At 38.9% G+C, this 20359-nt stretch overlaps 1 protein-coding gene across 1 annotated transcript in view; it reads right to left on the bottom strand.

Moving 5' to 3' along the window:
• Nucleotides 1-649: 649 nt before the first annotated feature.
• Nucleotides 650-20359, bottom strand: part of TASOR2 (transcription activation suppressor family member 2) — a 75291-nt gene continuing 55581 nt past the window's right edge. The window contains 6 exon segments of the mRNA XM_081154537.1: nt 650-2226; nt 2800-2981; nt 5849-5954; nt 7125-7278; nt 7882-8007; nt 15774-19628. Of these exon segments, the coding sequence (XP_081010663.1) occupies nt 2111-2226; nt 2800-2981; nt 5849-5954; nt 7125-7278; nt 7882-8007; nt 15774-19628 (4539 nt within the window). The 3' untranslated portion in view covers nt 650-2110.

Genomic DNA, 20359 nt, shown 5'->3' with positions numbered 1-20359 from the left:
GCAGGCAAACACACACACTAGATTAGTATTAAGTAAAAGAAAATATACCAGGACTATTGCATGTTCCTCATTTAACTAATATTTATGTCCCAGGCCAATGGGGTCCAAAGATGATGAAGGCACAATTTCTGGAAGGCCCCACAGTCTATGTAAGACCCATTATTCTGTGATTTGGTTAAGTGTTAAAATATAAAAGGTGGTATGGCCTTCTGGGTTGATGTTGGAAGGCTTTTCAGCAAGGGGAGACAAACGTTTGAGGTACAACTTGAAAGATGACTGGTCTGGTCAGTGTGGAGCGCTGACCCATGAACTAGGTAGGAGGTCACAGTTTGATTCTTGGTCAGGGCACATTCCCCAGGTTGTGGGCTTGATCCCCAGTAGGGGGTGTGCAGAAGGCAGCAGAACAATGATCCTTATCATTGATGTTTCTCTCCCTCTCCCTTCCTCCCTGTGAAATCGATAAAAGCATTTTTTTAAAAATGACTGTGTTGGGCAGATAGCACCTGACAGGTAGTAAATAGTAGGTGCTCAATAAATGTTTCCTTCTCCTTAGTAATTTCAGATCTATACAGTGTACCAAATATGGTTATGGTCCTCTTATTAGAGTCTTATCCTTGAGGTAAAAATAAAATGGTTTTCTAAGCAAAAGCTAGTGTCAAGTAATTAAAATTTTATTAGTCTTCCTCGAGGAAATAATGTAAATAGTGAAATTGGCACTTTTTGTTTGGGTAGGAAGTACACAAAGCAGATGAATGGCTTTTGAAAGTTGGTCTAACAGCCCCGTAGAAGGACCAGATGAAAAGTCCTGTGAATGTCCTCTTTCTGTAGCTTGCAGCTCAGTGCACATGACCTTGGGAGGGGAAAGCACTGGGTAGGTCTGCTGGGACTAGACTGACAGATCAGGGCCAAAATCATGTAAGTGGTAGGATTGCTCTGGAACCCAGTTACTCCTAAGTGGCCTAAAAAGTGCTAAAACTTTCCCGACAAATTCCAATTTTTGCTATCAAGTCCTTGCAGAAACAGTTTTTTAGTTGTCTTTATTAGAAAAATGAAACAAATTAGTTATTATAAAAACCTTTGTTCCAAATAGATGCTATGTATCTTACAAATGTATTCTGCTTTTTTTTACTTTTAAAGATTACTGTAGAAATTATTTTTATTATCATAAATAAGTGATTATTTCTCCTCAGAGTTGATTTTGTAAGTGCACTATTTACAAAATAAGTGGAAAATGACAGTTTATAAATTTCTACCATTTTGGAAAAAAGGTTAACTTTACGTAGTGTTGTCTGAATAATAACAAATGAAACACTGAAGACTAACATGCATCACATCTATGTCTTCCTGACATTAACATGCAAAAAATAAAGCTATTGGTTAAAATAGACTAATTTTTGTTATAAGTGAGTAAACATGTTTATAAAGTTATTCTTAACAGTAAGTTCAATTAATAGCTTTAAATTAAAATAATTTAAAACAAAATATTTAACACATCAACCCAAAGCTAATGGACAACTACTGTGTCACTGTAAATGAAGTCAAACATCTTAACAAAATATAAAAAAACGAAAGGGGCTTTCCCCTAAGTTGTAGAACATTGATTTTTCAATTATGAGAAGGGAAGACTTTTATTTGTGTCTTAAAGTTTTTCAAAAAGGAAAAATACTAATTTGTTGTTGGCATCATTGATGTCTAGGCAAGCTGCAGTTGAAGCACCTGGGTAAATCAAATTGATAATTCCATTTTTAAAGCAAAATAACCAACAACTATTTTATAAATAGCATGCTACCTAATAGGGAAAATTTCTAGGCATTGTAAGGTTACATCATGTGTCTTGGTGATCAGGATGAACTGCAGGTGATCAGGATGAACTGCAGGTGAAAATGCGCATCATAAAGAATATGGGTAATTCAAAGGAGGTTGGTTATTTCTTTCATTAGTGGATACTTTAAAAACTTCACCCCTAAACAAACAGTTATTTTTAATTTACAGCATGATAACATCTAAGGTAAAGAACAGTGTTTCTGAACAACTGGTTCTCTCATAGACACAAATGTCAGGATTTGCCTTCAATTCCAGCTGACATGGGAGAGTTACAAAAAAAATGTTCTTACCAATAGCTACTCCTAAATGGAGCTGCTACTTTTTGTATATTTTCAATAAAATTATTTACATCTGTAACAAGGATGCCACTGTTTTCAAAGACTTCTCTGGAGACTGTTTTTTCTGTAAACAGAAAAATATTTTTTGGTAAAAAATTCATTAATGTACTTTTTAAAAAGTATAGTTGACATACAATATTATATGGTGTACAACAGAGTTATTCAACATGTTAATGTACCTTTTTATAAGTAGCAGAACCCCGTGTTTAAAAAAAAAAAAAAAATTTGTGAAATTCCCTAATGTGGGAAGAAAAAGGAGTCTGGTTCCAATGAACAAAAGGGTTTGAAGCTTTGGAAGCAGCCACTTCCATGGGAGGTGGGAAGAGTGCTGAAAACCACTGATAAATGACAACTAAAGTCATTCCTTAAATTTTAAAGGTTTGGTAAAGATTCACATAAAATGTTAAAAATTAGGGATTTAGTACATTAAGTACTTGCAGGAGATGAAGGAACTTCATAGAAACTGTCCAAGGACTATTAACTAGACAGTACCCCTCACCCGGCATTTATCAGGTTAACAGCTGATCTTGGATATATATCCAATGACTCTACTTGCAAGGACATTTCTAGAGTGGACCGATTTTGGCATTAACTAATGAGATGAAACTGAGGCAGAACTAAGGCTGTGTGACTTTACCTGTTAGGAAGACAGCAAATCTGGCATGGATATGCTGAATTTGCAGGTTTAGCAGACATTTTAAATGTTCTGCTTTTGTTGATGACCAAGAGTCACACTGGTGATAATGAAGCAATTCAATGATATTCGCACTCTGATAGGATTTCAATATTAAGTTCTTCTTATGTGCAATTGAATCCACTCTGGAAAATACACAGAAATGTTAAATTTAGATTCAGTGTAAGTTTGTGAAAGTTTATTTTTTACTTGTCTCTTAATTTTGTTCTATTCCTAGATCTTCTTTTGCCTTCACTATACTTACACTCCTAGTTTAACCACTTCCCATAAAACCAACTGAGATCCTTTCCCTGTTCTTTTCCACCATACACTTGCCTTCCTAGAGAAGTCATTGTCCTGATGTGTTCCCTCAAAACATTACAGGCACACTATTTTTGCAAATACAGGTTTTTAAAAAATAGCACCCTCATCCAAGCAAGAGGGACACCTACACATTTATCTACTACCACTTCCAAAAAATGTCACTGGGCAAAACGTGTAAGAATTCCTAGTGGACCTCTTACTGCATTCTTTGTTATATAGCAATGGTTCCAATTCCAAGTCTCTCTAAAACCTCTTCTGATTAAAACTATGTAGCAGCTAGATTTTCCTTAATTTCTCACCTTCTTTTAAATCTTGTTACTACTTTTTTCCTCCTTGTAGAGGAAAATGTTTAACTTGTAAACATCTCTATGTCTGCTCTTGATTTCATCTCTCCAGGCTTCTCTATCACTCACATTCTCCCTCCTGTTTGGAGAAATCCAAAATCCTACGTATCCCCACCACTGTAGCGACAAGCACTGTTCACATCATGCTGGTGAATTTCCTTCCAGACTTTACCTTTTGTATATATCAATTTACATTTGGTATTATACTGTACATAGTTTTAAGATACCAACTTTTCTACCTTATATTCCTTATTGCTACAAACAGAAACTATGTTTCTACTTACTGTGTTTTGTGTGGCATTATTTTGTAAATATTAAAAAATTAGAACCCTGGTCAGGGTGGCTCAGTGGTAGAGGGTCTGACAGAGCCAAAGGTTCGCAGGTTTGATTCCTGGTCAAAGGCACATACCTGAGTTGCAGGTTCATTCCTGGGCCTGCAGTCTGGGCACGTGCAGGAGGCAACAAGCTGATGTCTCTCTCACATCAATGTGTGCGCCCGCCCCCACCCCCCATCAATAGAAAAAATATCCTTGAGTGTAGATTAACAGCAAAATAATCGGAGCCATGCCGGTGTGGCTCAGTGGTTGAGCATCAATCTATATCTAGGAGATTGTGGTTCAATTCCTGGTCAGGGCACATTTCCAGGTTTTGGGCTTCATCCCCAGCAGGGGGCGTACAGGAGGCAGCTGATCAATGACTCCCTCTCTCCCTCAATTTATTGATTGATTTCAGAGAGGGGGAAGGAGAGAGAGAGAGAGACAGAAACATCAATGATGAGAGAGTCATTGATCAAGCCCGCAAATGGGCATGTGCCCTGACCGGGAATCAAACCCCAACCCCCTGGATTCTAGGTCGATACTCAACCGCTGAGCCACGCCCAGCCGTCAATAAATATTTTTAAAAAATAACAAAATTAGTTTCAAGATGGAATTGAGACTGGTTTTGTAGTTACTGATAACCATCCATGGCTATAAACACCTTTGTGGTTTTTAAAAGCTAGGGTTTTCTTTCGGTTTCAGTTTTAGATAAATTCCCCCAAAGGTAAAGGATATAAAGATGCGTTTTCTGATCTTTTTATGTCAGGTCAGTACAATTTGAAGAGCATATTACAGTGCCAACAGTGATACATTTCTCTTTACTCAAAGGTTCTATGAATGTAAAGTTAATTCATCCTTACTAATTTTATAGATCTGTCTGGCACCTCAGAGCTTTAATTTGCTTCTCTCATTATTCCTGAGTTGAACCTTCCTCAAAAGTGCTGGCTAACTAGCTCCTTGTGAATTCATGGTGACAGCCTTAGACCTTTAGCTCTTGGTTGTCCTCCTGTCCTAATGCCTTTCCTAAACTTCTAAGCCATCTTTCAACATCTCTTGCACTTTCACAATTTTGGCTGTTTTCATGCCGAGGTTTGTTTTCCTTTGGAGAAAGCTGTATGGTTAAACACAGTAACAGTCATTTTAGAGACAAACATCCTGGGGTTGAAGCCTAGCTTCACAGCTGACTCCATGTTTGACCTGAGTCAGGCCTGTCTTTGTGTCCTTTCTGTGCTTCTATTTCCACATCATTAAAGCAGGTGTTTACTGTCTACCCACTCTGCATGAAGTTAGGATGAATAAGCGAAGTAAAACACCTAACAGTCCACGAAACAGTCATTTAACAAATGTCTTGTCTAATCTGTTCTTTTCCCAGTCTGTCTCAGAGCTCCAGGCCTTCCTTTCCCAGTCTCACTAGACCTGGAGGCACATCTTTGATATGGAAGAGCCACTTCCAGACTCTAAGTCTCTCTAGCCAAGGAATCAATAAATACTTTCTTTAAAAAATCCCAGCTCTAGCCCAGGCAGGGTGGCTCAGTTTTTATAGTTCATGGTAACAAGAGCCTGAACTTAACTGTGGATATTTGAGGACCCCTAAGTGTGACTTCTGTTGGTCTAGAGCAGGGGTGGGGAATGTGTGGCGGCCCTGTACTCGAAATTATTTGGTCTGGCCCTGCCAAGGCAACCGCAGGCAGGACTCAAAATTCAATAAATCTAGGCGCTTTTTTCACAGCTAATTTCTTAGCTGATAATTTTGTATGGCCTGCGAATGATGTTATAAATATCCAAATGACCCTTCGCAGAAAAAGGTCCCCCAACTCTGGTCTAGAGAGTGCTACTCAAACCAGCTAACAGACCTAAATACTTTGTTTAGTGATGCAGGTGATTTCCATTCCAGCACAAACTTAGCCTTAAGTGATACCAGTCTAGAGCACACCGAACATTTCAGGGTGAATCACATGATATTTCCACCTCCCTGTCAAGGGGAAGGGAAGGACACCCGCTGAACCCTCACCCGACATTAGGCCTTACCTTAAATCTTCCTTTAGCTTCTTATTTTCCCTGTAGTGAAGCAACCACTTCCATCTTCCATTTCCATTTAGTTTCTCAAGGATTTTCACAATTTCCTTCAGTTGAACTACAGAATAGAACAAGTTGTGTTTTAAGGTTTTTGGTTTGTATACACAAAGCCCAAAATTTATTACTTGTAAAAAAAGACCAGTGTTTGAGTGTATACCATCATTGCCACTTGTGTGGCTGTGCAGGATCCCATACTGCATTTCAAAGATATAGCAACCTGTGGCCCCTCAACTCAGCCCTACCTACTCATAACTGCAGTAGGAGAGAACTGTATAGAGAAAGAACACTGCAATTCCTAGCAAGTAAAGCTCTGAAAGTAGTATAGAAATCACAGAGGTGGTTTAGTTGCAACAGCAAAATCCACATTTCTAAATACAGAATCTGCAACTATTTTTCAATTCCAGTGTCCATGCACAATTCACATTATTAAGGTATATCCTCCTGATCATCTAATCCAGAAGCTGTGTATCCATATTTAGTTCTAATGTGATTATCAGAGCCAGGGTAGGTTTTGATCATACATAAAAGTGTCTGCTCTGTCCTCTGACATTCTTCTAGGTCAACTCGGTGCCCTGAGATAAGTACATTATACAACTGACCTTTGAACAACTTGGCGTTAGAGGCACAGAATGCCCACGCAGTGGACTGACTACATATAACTTAAGTAGGTCCCAATCTCCAGCTGACTCTTGAACAACATGGGTTTGCACTGCTCAGGTGAAGTGTAAGTAGATGCATATAGTTCCAAACTTGAGTCGTTCAAGGGTCAAACTATACATGAGTGTTCAAGCAGATAATTAACACAACTTTTATTTTAGATTTCCATATCAATAAGATGGTAAGGGTGACAACAAAAATGGAAAAGGGCTGATATCTAACAAAAAACTAATCTTTAGCTGACTTATTTAGCAAGTGCAGGAGTCAAATTAACAAAATCTCATATTTGTATGACTATTTTAGCCATACTCCTGAGAGAAGGAACTTTGGAGCTGGTTTGGGGGTGAGGACAATCAGTAAAACAAGGAAGTAACGTTAAGAACATGCACATTGGGAATGAGAACTACATAAAAACTCTTAGCATTTGAAATTTAAGTCCTCAAGAAGTGGATATTGATATTATTCTGAGTTGGTAATTTTTCATGAAATAATACTTGGGTCAGTGGGTGAGGGGAAGTTGATTTGACTAGATTTCAAAGAAACAAGCAGGAAAGTAAATTAAAAGACCAACCTAATGTTAAAGTTTCTAATATTCTGTCATCTGATACCACAAAGCCTCCTGTCTGAAACAGCTCTTGGAAGGTGTAGTTGAGAACATCTTCAGGGCTGTCTACTCCAGCAAAGATGACACTGGGAAAATGCTTCAGCTTCAGCAAAGAAGGAATCTGTTAAACATAAAAGGATTCCACAACGAAGATAGGTTCACTGGGTTTTCTGTCACTTTTTATCCAAGGGTTTCAAGATTCAGGATAGCTAAAAATACTTTTAACCTTGATGACTGGTGGGTAATTCTACCATACATAAGGAATATTAACTCAGTTCATCATCAAACTAGTTAATTACAAAGTGGTCTCTACAACTCCAAAGGTTCAGGATAGTGAAGGAGGAGTATACCTAAGGTTTTGGGGACCTGTAATCAGGCAGCTAACAAGCTAACACCATCACTCCATCTCCAGCCTAACCTGGCGTGGGTACTGTAGGGATCGGTTACTACCTCCTTACAACAGGACTGTAGCTATGCCCATTAAGTTAGATCGTGGAAGTAACAATTACTTTTATTCAACTAACAGGTAAATATCATAACAAAGAATTAAGAAAAATTCTGTAAGACCTTTTGAAGAAAGGTTTATTACTATTAGATGAAAATTTACCAGTAACTATAGTTCTCCCTTAGTTACTATGAATAAAAAAAGGCAGGGACAAGTCTGATGTAGAATAATGAAGGCCTGGAATACATTTCTTTGGAAGAAAGGTATTTCCAAACCTACCTGATGCAAATGTGATGAGATATCTTCATTTCTGATGATGACCATTAACGTATCATTCTCTCTGTGAAAAGCTTGACAGAAATGCTGAGGTTCAATTTCCGTATGGCCTCCTTTCCTCAGAATATTCTGAAAGATTTACAAATAGCCATTACGAAAAAAAAAAGGGCGGTGCTTACACAAAAATACCTTTGTAGTTTACTAAAGCACATCCTATTTACTAACTGAGCTTTCACCTGTAAAATGACTCCTCAGTATCACCAACAGTTGGGTTTTATAAGTTTATTTCAAAGGCAAAAAAAAGCCCTGGCTGGCATTGCTCAGTTGTTTGGAGTGTCAACTTGTTTGATTCCCAGTCAGGGCACATACCTAGGTTGTGGGTTCAATCCCTGGTTGGGGCACATACCAGAGGAAACTGATTGCTGTATCTTTCACACATGGATGCCTCTCCCCACCCTTCCTCCCTCTCTAAAAATCCATTTGAAAAACTGGATTTATTAAAAAGGCAAAAAAAAGCACGCTATAATGTTCTGTATGTCCATAAAGTATCAATGGTGGATTCTTTTATTTTTGAAATGTGTCTTTATTGATTTCGGGGGTGGGGGCGGGAGAAACATCAATGATGAAGAGAGTCATTCATCAGATGCCTACTACACGCTCCCTACTGAGGATTGAGCCAGAAACCCGGACATATGCCCTGACTGGGAATCGAACCATGATCTACTGGATCAGAAGTTGATGCTCAACCGCTGAGCTGCTCAGGTTGGGCAAGGTTGATTCTTTTAAAACATCAGACTAATATATTGAGTCTCACCCTCTTTTAGGGAACTGCCTTGGGGATGCATTACTTTTGAGTATCATTGATTGAGACTGATTTTGGGGAGAGACTAGTCCCTTGGATGTGGGGATTTGAGTACCATGGAAGATGTATGTTGAACTCTGCATGGCTGTTAGGGACTGCTGTTACACAGAAGAGTGCTATATGTAGTAGCCTGCTTGGGAGGGTAAGTTCATGTATTTAAAGACATTCTTTAACTCTGTCCTCCGTGATTTTGACAGTTTGTGCAAAGGATTTCCATTGCACACCTTGATACTCCTAATTATATCAAAAACACTATATTTGACTATTTCGATTCATTGCTCAAAACATATGGCCATGTATTTTCAAATAAATTCCTACAGGCAAGATTTCTTTTAACAGCCCACTAAAATGTCTAAATATAAATCTTTAGCCCTCACTTATTTTACTAATAAACTATTTGAATAAAGACATTTTCTGTTCAACATTTTCATCAAATCCTGTGACATTCGCATTCTGGACTATTTTGTTATGCATTCTGAATTGTGACAATAACAAAGGACCTCACAGATCTTCCATTTACAAATAACTGGGGGCATGACATCCCATCACTAACAAATGCTTCAGGACTCTCCAGGACAAGAATTACAGGGATAGCTTTCTGAGCTTTTAAAAACATTTTGCTTTAACGGAACTTTATCCGATTTGTGTCAACTTTCTCACTTGAAGATTAGTTTTATCTTTGCATACAATTTGTTATTTTCTGTTACAAATAGTGGCACATGATAAAATACTATCATGAACAATACATTCACTATTCAAACAGGCATGATGTGATTTTTTTTAAAAAATATGTCTATGGATTTCAGGGAGGGAGAGAAATATCAATGATGAGTATATCATTGATCGGCTGCCTCCTGCACGCCCCATCCTGGGGATCAAACCCACAACCTGGGCATGTGCCTGACTGGGAATCGAACCACAATCTCCTGGATTGTAGGTTGATGCTCAACCATGGAGTCACGCTGGCCAGGCTGAGTTTTTTAAAATCCTCACCTGAGGGTATTTTATTCCATTGCTTTTGGCGGGGGAGGGGGGGGCACAACACATGGATGTGATCAATTGGTTGCCTTGCACACGAGTCCTGACCAGAGTGGGGATAGAGCCTGCAACTGAGGTAAGTGCCCTTTGCTGGAATCAAACCTGGGACCCTTCAGTCCTTGGGCCAATGCTCTAACCAGTGAGCAAAATGGACTAGGGCCATGATGATATCTGCAAGTATTCCTACCAGACCTATGATCTCTCCCATGTGAAAACTAGTATCATCTGTGCTTTGTAAAATGTGTGAAAACTAAGATATTGCACTGCTGCTTTAGAGAAGATGGAAGTAAAAAGAAATGAAGTATTCTGCTCAGTGTGGCAAAACAGGGACATGGCCATGATGCTAACTCAGTCAATCTGACTTATTTTAGGACAGGTCTCAGGGATAATTAGCCAAACAAAATTACAGTAAACCCTTGAATTTTTGGTCTTCAGATAATGGACAAAATTTGTTATGTCGTGTGTATCGTATGTGAAAGTTAACCTGTTTTAACAAATTTTAGTGAATAGGCCCTATGTTGGAAAAAACACTAGTAATTTTACCAGCATAAATAAATATTGCACATCTACAACTGTAGTGTACATATTTAAATCCAAGAGTCACCGCTCATAAACAATGTTTGGCAAATTATTAGCACATAATCACACCACATCTCTCGCAGCAATTGGTTCTATTGTCTCCTGGTGTGACTTTCTGTAGCAGTTTTAAGCATGCCAGCTGATGTTCCAATGTGCACTAAGCCACACCCAGCTGTGTGCATTTGTTTACTCTTGATGACTGGTGAATGCATGCATTTAACTAGACCTATTCAGTATAAATTTAAAATTACAGTAATACGTAAGACTTCTGTGAAATTAAACTTTTCACACATACTTAATTTTAGTTACACAAATGTGTCTACATAAGTAAAAACTGGTAAAAGAATTCATCTTTTTTTTAAACCTACGCATTTGGAAAACCTACTTTACTATATAACTGACTTTCAGCTTTAAAGGACACCCCCTTGCCCGAATTAGTCCATTATATGGAAGTTTTACTGTAACTTTAATTCAAGGTAAAAGGGAAGTTAATTTCCAGGTTACTTCTGGAGGCTAAGCACCTTCAGAAAGACGAAAGGCCATTTAATGCTTTTTCAACAACACTGCTTACCAAAATGGCATGGAAATTGGAACAAAATCTATGGAGGGGATACAGGGACCTATCTAGCAGTCATTTACGAAGTATCTTGGAGGAAAAAATCCTCGATAGGGAAAAGAAATTGTTACACAAAAGGTCAGACTCCATAAATTTGGAAAATACTTTAAATATTTTAAGATCATAAATTATACAAAATAGGAGCCACCAGCCATCTTGAGGAAGAAAGTGTTTAACTAGCAACAATGGATAGCTGCAAATTAAAGCCTATTATCTGTCATTTTTCCAGTCCATGCTATTCATCTTTTAGCACCTTCCAAACAATCCCAGGATAGGCTAAATGCCTTACTGTGATTTCTATTAAGGCCCTTCCTTCCTAACATGGCCCTTTCTTTCATCTCCAGACCTGTTTCTTGATTGGACACTATGCTCCAGGGATACTGACTGGCCCTCTTCCCTGGGCCCATGTACCCCCCTTCCAGCCCTTTTGGAAACCCTTTCAGGGTCCCCTCAGTGCTTTTCTTCCTATAGCGCTGAGCCACTGACTGAAACTCCCTGCTGTCTCTCTGGACAGATTTTCAGCCTATGAGGGTAGCGTCCGTTCTGTGTCCACTGCATCCTCCACACTGAGAACCTCGTTTACCTCCTTCACACCTGACTCTGGGAAGAGCAGGAAGCTGCTGTGCCCGTTTCACTGGCATCTACCTAATGTGCCCTCTGTGATGATGACGGTCACATCACATACAAACATCTTCAGATCTTTAACCTTAGTAATTCAACACTTACAGTTTTATCATATGACCATCATGTGACAGATACTCTAGAATTAATGCAGGATTTCTCAACATAAGTGAACTCTAAAATCTAGTTGAACACTTTAGTCCACCACACCCCATACAAGAGGTCAACCTTGCTAACTTTAGAAAAACATCCCTGATCTCCCTGGCTATACCTACTACCGTCAAAACAATGTCAAAGCACCTGTACCATTACACTTACATATTTAATTTTACATTTATTTTTGTTTGCTTTATCAGTGTTTCTCATTTCCTCTCAACTGCACATGTCAGGGCTCTAAAACACATACCGAGAAGGACTGCTGTCATTTGAACTGGCTTCTGCCACAAGCGTGGAGGGGCCCTGCCTTGGGCTGGTGCTTCAGGCAGGTAAAGGGGTCTGGCATGACCAGGGCTGAGCTATAGGCCAGGAGTGTGATTACATATGGGGCAGGAGGTAAGCCAAACAGCAGATACAATGAGGGAAATGGGAGCCCTTACAGCTGGAGAAGTGAGCTACAACTTTGGCAAAGGCCAGGACAGACCTGGTGGTGGTGCTGGACTGGAATTCAGGAGAAGTGTGCACATATTTGTTTTTGAAACATAGATGTTACTTGTACACTTAACACACCTATTTCTCGGCTGTTTGCTCGGCAGATATAGATACAAAGGCACCCTGTAGCAGAGTTCACCCACTGCCCAGTCTTGATTCTGTGGTAGGCAATTAGACATGAGCAGAGCAAGGACCATGGGCCAGATACAAAAGATCACCAGGGTGGAAGTCCCCAGACAACTGCAGAGTAGGACCTCGGCCCCAGGGTGAACTTTCCTTCCCTAGCATATCACTGGTCATAGGGTTTAGACTCCCTGACCTTTCTTTTCTAGAGATAGCATCTAGGTCTCAGTTGTTTCAGCTCTAGGCCCAGAAAAGCAGCAAAAAAAGACATGTGATGCCATAGCTGACCTCAGTGGAGACCCCAAAAACACGCACCTGGAAAGCTGATGAATATTCTGAGATCTTCCCCTGGGACCTCCAGTAAAATCTCCACCCTTAAAACCCGTAGGACAGAGAACCTATAGCATAGTTTCCCTCCCCCTCCCCTTCCCCATCACCCCCAGGCATGCCACCTTTACCTTCCTCAGTTATAAGCTCCAAGGGACCTTCCTTTACCTCTGTAACTTGTTTCCTAAGCCCATTTCTTCTACCCCTGTGATTTTCTAAATAAACGTTCTGTTCTAGTTTGAGTTTTGGCTCTGAATTCTTACCTAGCCAGAACTCAAGTACCAAGGCTGCTGAACTCAGATCTGGTCTGACCCTACTGGTCTAACACTTGGTGCCATTCTTGCCTCCCACAATTCCAAATGCTATTCTTTACTAAAAAGAATTACAGCTCCTTGGAGAAATGGATGACTTCAAGGCTGAGTCAGAAAATAAACAAGATAAGCCTGTATCATCACATTGTACCACAAAGGAGGAAGTGTCCAAAGAATTATGGAGGCTTGTCAAAAGGATACACAAGCCAGCTTACAGGGTTCCCACTAGCTGGGTCTGGGACAATCTGAGCATTAACATAAATAATGAAGGACGAAATGGTAATTCTGAGTAAAATACTGTGGAACATGGATCCACATGGATATATGGATCAAATAAGCAACAAATGGAAGAGAATGGAAATATACACCCTATAGTAGAAGGCCAACTAATGAATGTACAAGTAATGATGAAATGAGACCACCACCTCTGTGGCAACCATCACAGTAACTGTTTCTGGCAAGAATCATCAACCTGGAGGGTGGAAAGTCTCATGAAGAATAGGATATTTACATATCCTATTGTATCTCCCACTTACTAATAACTACAACATGCTTATTAACTGTACATTGGAGGAACCTTAACCATCTTAAGGCACAAATCCTCTTAACAAAGTGAAAAATGTTAATACAGTAAAACCTCTATATAACACCCGACTAATTTCGGCAAGGGGGTGTCCCTTAATGCTGAAAGTCAGTTTATTATATAACTGGTAGGTTTTCTGAATGCATATGTTTAAAAAAAAATTATTTTACCTGCTTTTACTTACATAGACACATTTGTATAATTAAAATTAAGTATATATGAAAAGTTTAATTTCACAGAAAGGTTTTCTATGTGTATTATTGTAATTTTAAATTTATACTGAATAGGTCTAGTTAAATGCATGCATTCACCAGTCATCAAGAGTAAACAAATGCACACAGCTGGGTGTGGCTTAGTGCACACTGGAACATCATCAGCTGGCATGCTTAAAACTGCTGCAGAAAGTCACACCAGGAGACAATAGAACCAACTGCCGCAAGAGATGCAGTGTGATCACATCCTAATAATTCGCTGAATACTGTTTATGAGCGGTGACTCTTGGATTTAAATACGTACACTACAGTTGTAGATATGCAATATTTACTTATGTTGGCAAAATTACTAGTGTTTTCTCCAACATAGGGCATATTTGCTAAAATTTGTTAAAAATAAAAAAACCTTATTAATTTAATTATAAGCAAATCTTGGTTAAAAGCATTTTAAAGTTAACAGGTGTTAATTTTCACATATGACATACAGACCGTAAATTTTGTCCGTCAAATCTAAAGTCCTTTAAATTGAGGTCTGCAAAACAGGGTTTTACTGTACAATTGAAATCTGACAAAAATGGAGACATGACAAGCAAAGACAACATGATGCTGAACTAAAGGTGGAGTCTGCGGACTGGACGAGCACAGTCCATTAATGCTTAGGTCCTGATTTTTTGGGTTGTGCTGTGATCATACAAAAGAACATCCTTGCAGTTGGGTGATACAAACAAGTTGCCTTCTTAGTGCAGTAAGGCAGTGCAGCACTCTAATACACACATATGTATTAAGAGGTAATGGGACATTATATCTGCAACACATTTTCAAATGGTTCAGAAATGTTAACAGTGGAGTGAAGGATACCATTTCTGTAACCTTTATATGCATTTGCAATTATACTTTAAAAGTTAAAACAAGAGAGAATGCTGTATTTTCCAAAAATAGAAAAGAAATTCTGAGAGAATAAAATGAAGATACTAATGGTAAATCGAGACAGATTCTGGCTCCTGTGAAGTTCGAATTTCACCATGGTTACATCATTTAAAATTAAGGATCATGTTCTCACCAGAGTATCAGTTATCCTAATAGTCAATAAAAAAATACATCCCAAACCAAAAGAGGTCCTTCTCAATCACCCGTATTAACCCTTTGCGGTAGTATTAAATTTGGACATGGGTGTCGTACTGATCGGAATTAAGAGCTTTCAGAGAAATTATGAACTGATACATGAATGGAATTAAGATTCGTACGGTTCCTTGCTGTGGTGGCTGAGAGCAGAAATACGACCGGAACGGTAAAAAAGCTTTGGTGGCTGTGAGTGGACAAACGACCGCAAAGGGTTAATGAAAAACACAGGTAATAATTTTTAAAAAGCTAAATTTTACCTTAAGAGCATGTTTGTATTTATATTTGAACTTGAGTATGTCTTAACTTTTTGTGAAAATTAGTCATTGCATTAATTATGGAACATCGTATCTTCAAATATAGTGCCCAAGGCAGATCCTTGTAGCATAATATTTAGTATGCAGAAAAAAACTGAGCTGTGAGCCCCACTGGGCGTGGCTCTGGTTGAGTATCGACCTAGGATCCAGGAGGTCATGGTTCAATTCCAGGTCAGGGCACGAGCTGGGTTGCAAGTCGATCCCTAGTCTGGGGTGTGCAGGAGGCAGCCGATCAATGACGACTCTCTCATCGTTGATGTTTCGATCTCTCTCTCCCCCCTCTCCCTTCCTCTCTCTGAAATCAAGTTATATTTTTTTAAAAAGAGAAAAACTGAGCTGTGAAACTCAAATACCACTTCATATATCATCTCTTTCTGAAGCCAAGAATGCTAAATTTATTATTTTAAACAGATTCTGGCTCCTGTGAGATTAGAATTTCAGTTTCTGTTAAAAATAAACTAAAATTATTACTTTAAAAATACGCTAAAATTAGACAGCAATCAAAATAATACAAACTATAAGGAAAATCTGGCACCTACCTTTGTTCTCACAAAGAATGACTTGTCTTCTGTCTCAGCAAGGTAGAACAGAAAGGTGCTTTTGCACGCCTCTTTCACGACACTTTTTAGTTTGATGCGCAAACTGCTACACAAGTCTGTAATCATGTCTTCATAGGAGGCTGACCTTCTTGGGGAAGATGAATATATCTCTCGAGATGTGGCTTCTCCAGAAGCAACATCTGACTCTTTATCTCGGAAAACGACTTGACTGCCATTCATCATCACCTTGTTGAATTCCGCATATTCATTAAGAATAAGGGAAATATCATTTCGGGATTCCTTTGAAGTACTATTATATTTCAGTTTGTTGAGGTGGAAAGAAACAGTCTGGTTTCTTTCAGAATTTGTAAGATGATTTCTCCTGTCATCACATCTTTCCTTCCAAAAGGAAGAACTGCCCAAATTGCTGGGCTTATGGCGTCTCAGGTGTTGGCTCTGTGGTCTTGAGTCCAAGTGCATGATCGTTACCATGAGGGTACTTTTGCTCGGGGATGGAGAACGAAGAACTGGGGACTTGGATATTTTTGGCAAAGGGAGAGCTTCAGCAGCAATTTGGAGAGGTGGCACCTCCAGAAAGACATTGGAAGAAGTTGCAGAAAGCTGAGAATCTCCTCTCTTTACAATTTGTTTCAGTTTCTGTTCAAAACGCAGATATTCCAGATCTAAAGTGTTCTGGGTAAGGTTATCTGCCACCTCCCAAGTATTTGTCCAGGAGCTAAGCAAGCCATGTTTAGCTGTGAAATTGGGGTGCCTCCTCAGGCCGTGCAAAGTTCTCTTGGTATCTTTAAGCTCTTTAGTTATAGTAAAATTAGTGTAAGTCCTGGGGATACCATGGAGATCTCTGATTTGGATGTAACATGGCACACACTTATCTTCTTTCTTTAATCCAATGGACCAGTTTCGGGGAGATATACTGGTCTCCAACCCTGGAACACAGCTGGAGGAGCCCCAACCATCATCATCACTATTGTTTCGGCTCAGATAAGAGTCAAAACCGTCTTTCAAAGCACCTTTATTCTTGTGACTACATCGCAAAGTGCAGGAACTCTCCATGTCTAATTTGAGATTTCTATAATCACTAGAAGAGTCCTGATCAGAGTCTCCAGAAAGCGGTTCATAATGGAAGTCAGAATTCACACTAATATCCATGTCTCCACCCAGGGTTTCAGAGTCCTCCTCGGTCCCGAGCCCCTCACCAGAGCTTTTATTTTCCACCTGCTCTTTAGAGACTTCACAAACTAGAGGAGAAATAGATTTGGGAACAAAAAAGTCAGAAGGTTCTTTATTGATAGTTTCATCGGTGACTGCTGTATTTCGGTGAGAATCAGCATATAAATACATGGGGAAAAGCCCTCCATTCAACAGACCTTTTGTTTTGCATGTTGATGTATCTTGCAGCATATGGATGGTTCTTTGTTTGCCTTTTGGAGATGTGGTGTTTGATTCAGAGCCAACACCTCCTAGATCTATGTATTTTTCATGTAATTCAGCTTCAGTTTCACTATTCTTAAGCAAACTGGCCATTCTGACTACTGATATTTCCTGTGTTTGAAACGCTGTCTCTACGTTTATGGGTCTTGTAAAGTGGGTTAAGGTAGCAGCACTTGAGGAAAAAGCAAGGTTGGGGATCTCTGAGTGAACATATGCCTGTGTACTATCAGCTCCACCAACTGAGTCAGAGATCAATGACTGAGCTTGCATGTAATTGCCTTCATTTGTTTTCAAATCACTGCTAAAGAGACTCTTAATGCTTTTAGGGCTAGTCTGCTGACTTAATGATGCATTCCCTATATCACCTGGACCACTTGTAGAAACAAATGTGTCAACCAAAGATTTATTTTCCATATTCTTTCTAGGACTAAATGGAGGCTCCCTGGTCTCCAAGGCAAGGTGACTTAAGTCTGAATTTCTGTCCTCTACACTAATTGGCTGCAATGGATTCTCTAATGTTACCAATTTTTCTACAGAAGTCTTGAAGTCAGCTCTATAACTCGCAGTTGAGGCAGGCTGGTTTAACTCTGTATCGCAGCATGGCACCTTTTCTGAGAAAGAGAAACCCTTATCATGTTCATTTGGGACAATTTCCTCAGTTACTTTACCCAGAAGGGTTAAATTTCTATCTTTTCTTCCTGGATGATTATTTAATACTAGAGGCATTTCATCAGAAAGTTGTATCTGTTGTACCTGAATTAAGTTATCTTGCCCCATTGGATGGATAGAACCAACAAAAGAATTTTGTTTTTCTGTTATGGCACAATCTACTGACTCAATCTGGGAAAATTTGTCACTTTTCTCACACTGTGTATCGGGATGTTTTAAACTACATGGAGACACAGCCTGAGATGGTTGTGTTTCTTCAAATGATACCTGGGGGTCAGGACTAGAAGCTGGTGACACTTCTTCAATTAAAGAACCAAAGGGAAAGTCTGAGGTAGCATTAACTTCCTCTGCAAGCTCAAGGGCACAAGTTTCTTTAGGAAGTATTAAAGTAACCATTTGTAAGTTATCTCCTTTTCTCTCCTTTTCTAATGGTATCTCTGACACTGTGGGAGGCACTGATGTATACTTAGCAGAATTCACTTCTCTGTTTTCTATGAAAGTCACCTCTTGTGGCTCAATTATGTCTTCATCTATATCCTGGAGTTCTAAATTTGATAATGGGGCATCCTGATGTTGTTCTGTTTCACCAACTGAAATTTCTTCTCTGGGACTTGTAGGTGGTGATAACCTGAGAGTTAGGTCTATGTCAGAATCTTCCTCTAACTCCAGGCTGACCTCCTCTCCATTTACAGATAGACTGGTTTGTTTAGCAAATGCTGAATTAAATGATCCAAAATTCCTATTTTCACTATTTAGACCATTCTTGTCATTCTTTAATTCCAAAGACCCATTTGATGTATTACTTCTTGATGGAATGCAGTTAAGTGAGTAATTTTTTTCCGAAGTGGCAGAGGTTGATAAGGCTTCTTCAATTTGTGATGGCTCCAAAATCTCTTCTGAAGATAGGCTTAACAGACTCTTAGGCTGCAGAAAAAATTCTCGAGAGTGTTTCATTTCTTCTTTCGGTAATGAAGAATTAGAACTTTTAACCAATGGTAATACCTCCTTTTCCAATGAATTATCAGATGGAGATAATGAGCCTGGAATAGGAATCTCTTTCTGTAATGAACACATTTTGTTATTAGCTAGTGTCTCTCCACTTACTGAGGCAGCATGAAGGTACTTAGTGTCTTTTTCTCCTGATGCTGCCAGAGACAGAATGTCCTTAAGACCTTGTGTTTGTACCTTTTCAAATGTGGATACAGGAAGTCTAAGACTTGTAGCAGGTGATACTTGTTTAATCAACTCCATATTAAAGGTTGTAGGTTTATCAGCTCTATTTACAATTTCTGTCTGTATTGGTATACAGGCATTTTTTTCAAAAGTGAGAGTAACTGGTTCCAGATTAATCATTACATAACCCACACCATCCTTCTTTCCCAGTGAAGGCCGACATTCTTTGTTTTGGGAGGTACTACGCTGCATAAGCGTCTGTAAACCACTTGTTTTTGCTTGCATTGTTGCATGAAAATGATCAACTTTGCTTTCAAGGGTGCTATATACAGATTTTTGACAAATCATTGACTGACTGCTGATCCCATCACAAGTCTTGGTGAATGTGGTTTTTGTGACAGTATCATAAGAAGTCACTCTTGTGCTATCAAGTGGCTCAAAGGTTTTATCTTCACCAGGAATAGAAGATCCATTAGTTTGGGTACTTCCAGTGCTAGAAAGCACAAGATTAGAAATCTCTGGTTTATCTGATGATTCTTGTTCGGCTTTCCCCTCAATGATCTGAAATGACAAAAGTAAAAAAAAAGAAAAATCAAGAGTCAAACAGATTATTTTAAAACAATTATTTGTGAAGAACAGAATGGACAAGGATTAATTTTTGTCTATTCTTTTGAATTTGCTAATCTATAAGAGTAAGACAGAGTAAAGATGAAAGGTTTAAAATACCCCACAAATAGGAATTTCTTTTCTTTTTTAAATCCTCACCTGAGGATATTTTTTCCATTGCTTTTCAGAGAGAGTGGAAGGGGAAGAGAGAGAGAGAGAAACATCAATGTAAAGGCAATCAATTCGTTGTCTCCTGCATAAGCCCTGACTGGGACCAGGGATGAAACCTGCAACTGAGATAATGTGCCATTGACCAGAATCGAACCCAAGACCCTTCAGTCTGTAGGCCAATGCTGTAACCACTGAGCCAAACCAGCTAGGGTGGGAATTTGTTTTCTTTAAACATAAAAGATATGAGATCTCCAAAACTTCCTAATTGCACAGCCCATTTTTTAAAAAGGACTTTTAGGGAGAAAAGTGGCTAGACCACTGACAATTTAAAGACTTGAAAATGCAGATTGTTTGCTAAATAGCATTGCTTAATTCAGAAATGCAGCTCTAGTGAAAAAGTACTCAATTTTCATTATTTTTAGTAAGATTAAAAGATAAGTTTAGAAGCAAAGATTAACTTAGTTTAAACACCAGCTTTCAATTAGACTATTAATACACTGTCATCTGGAACTTTC

The sequence above is a fragment of the Miniopterus schreibersii genome (assembly GCF_964146895.1).
Source record: "Miniopterus schreibersii genome assembly, chromosome: 1".
Lineage (NCBI taxonomy): Eukaryota > Metazoa > Chordata > Mammalia > Chiroptera > Miniopteridae > Miniopterus > Miniopterus schreibersii.
Note: the sequence above shows the minus strand (reverse complement) of the source record. Positions and strands in the feature narration are given on the sequence as shown.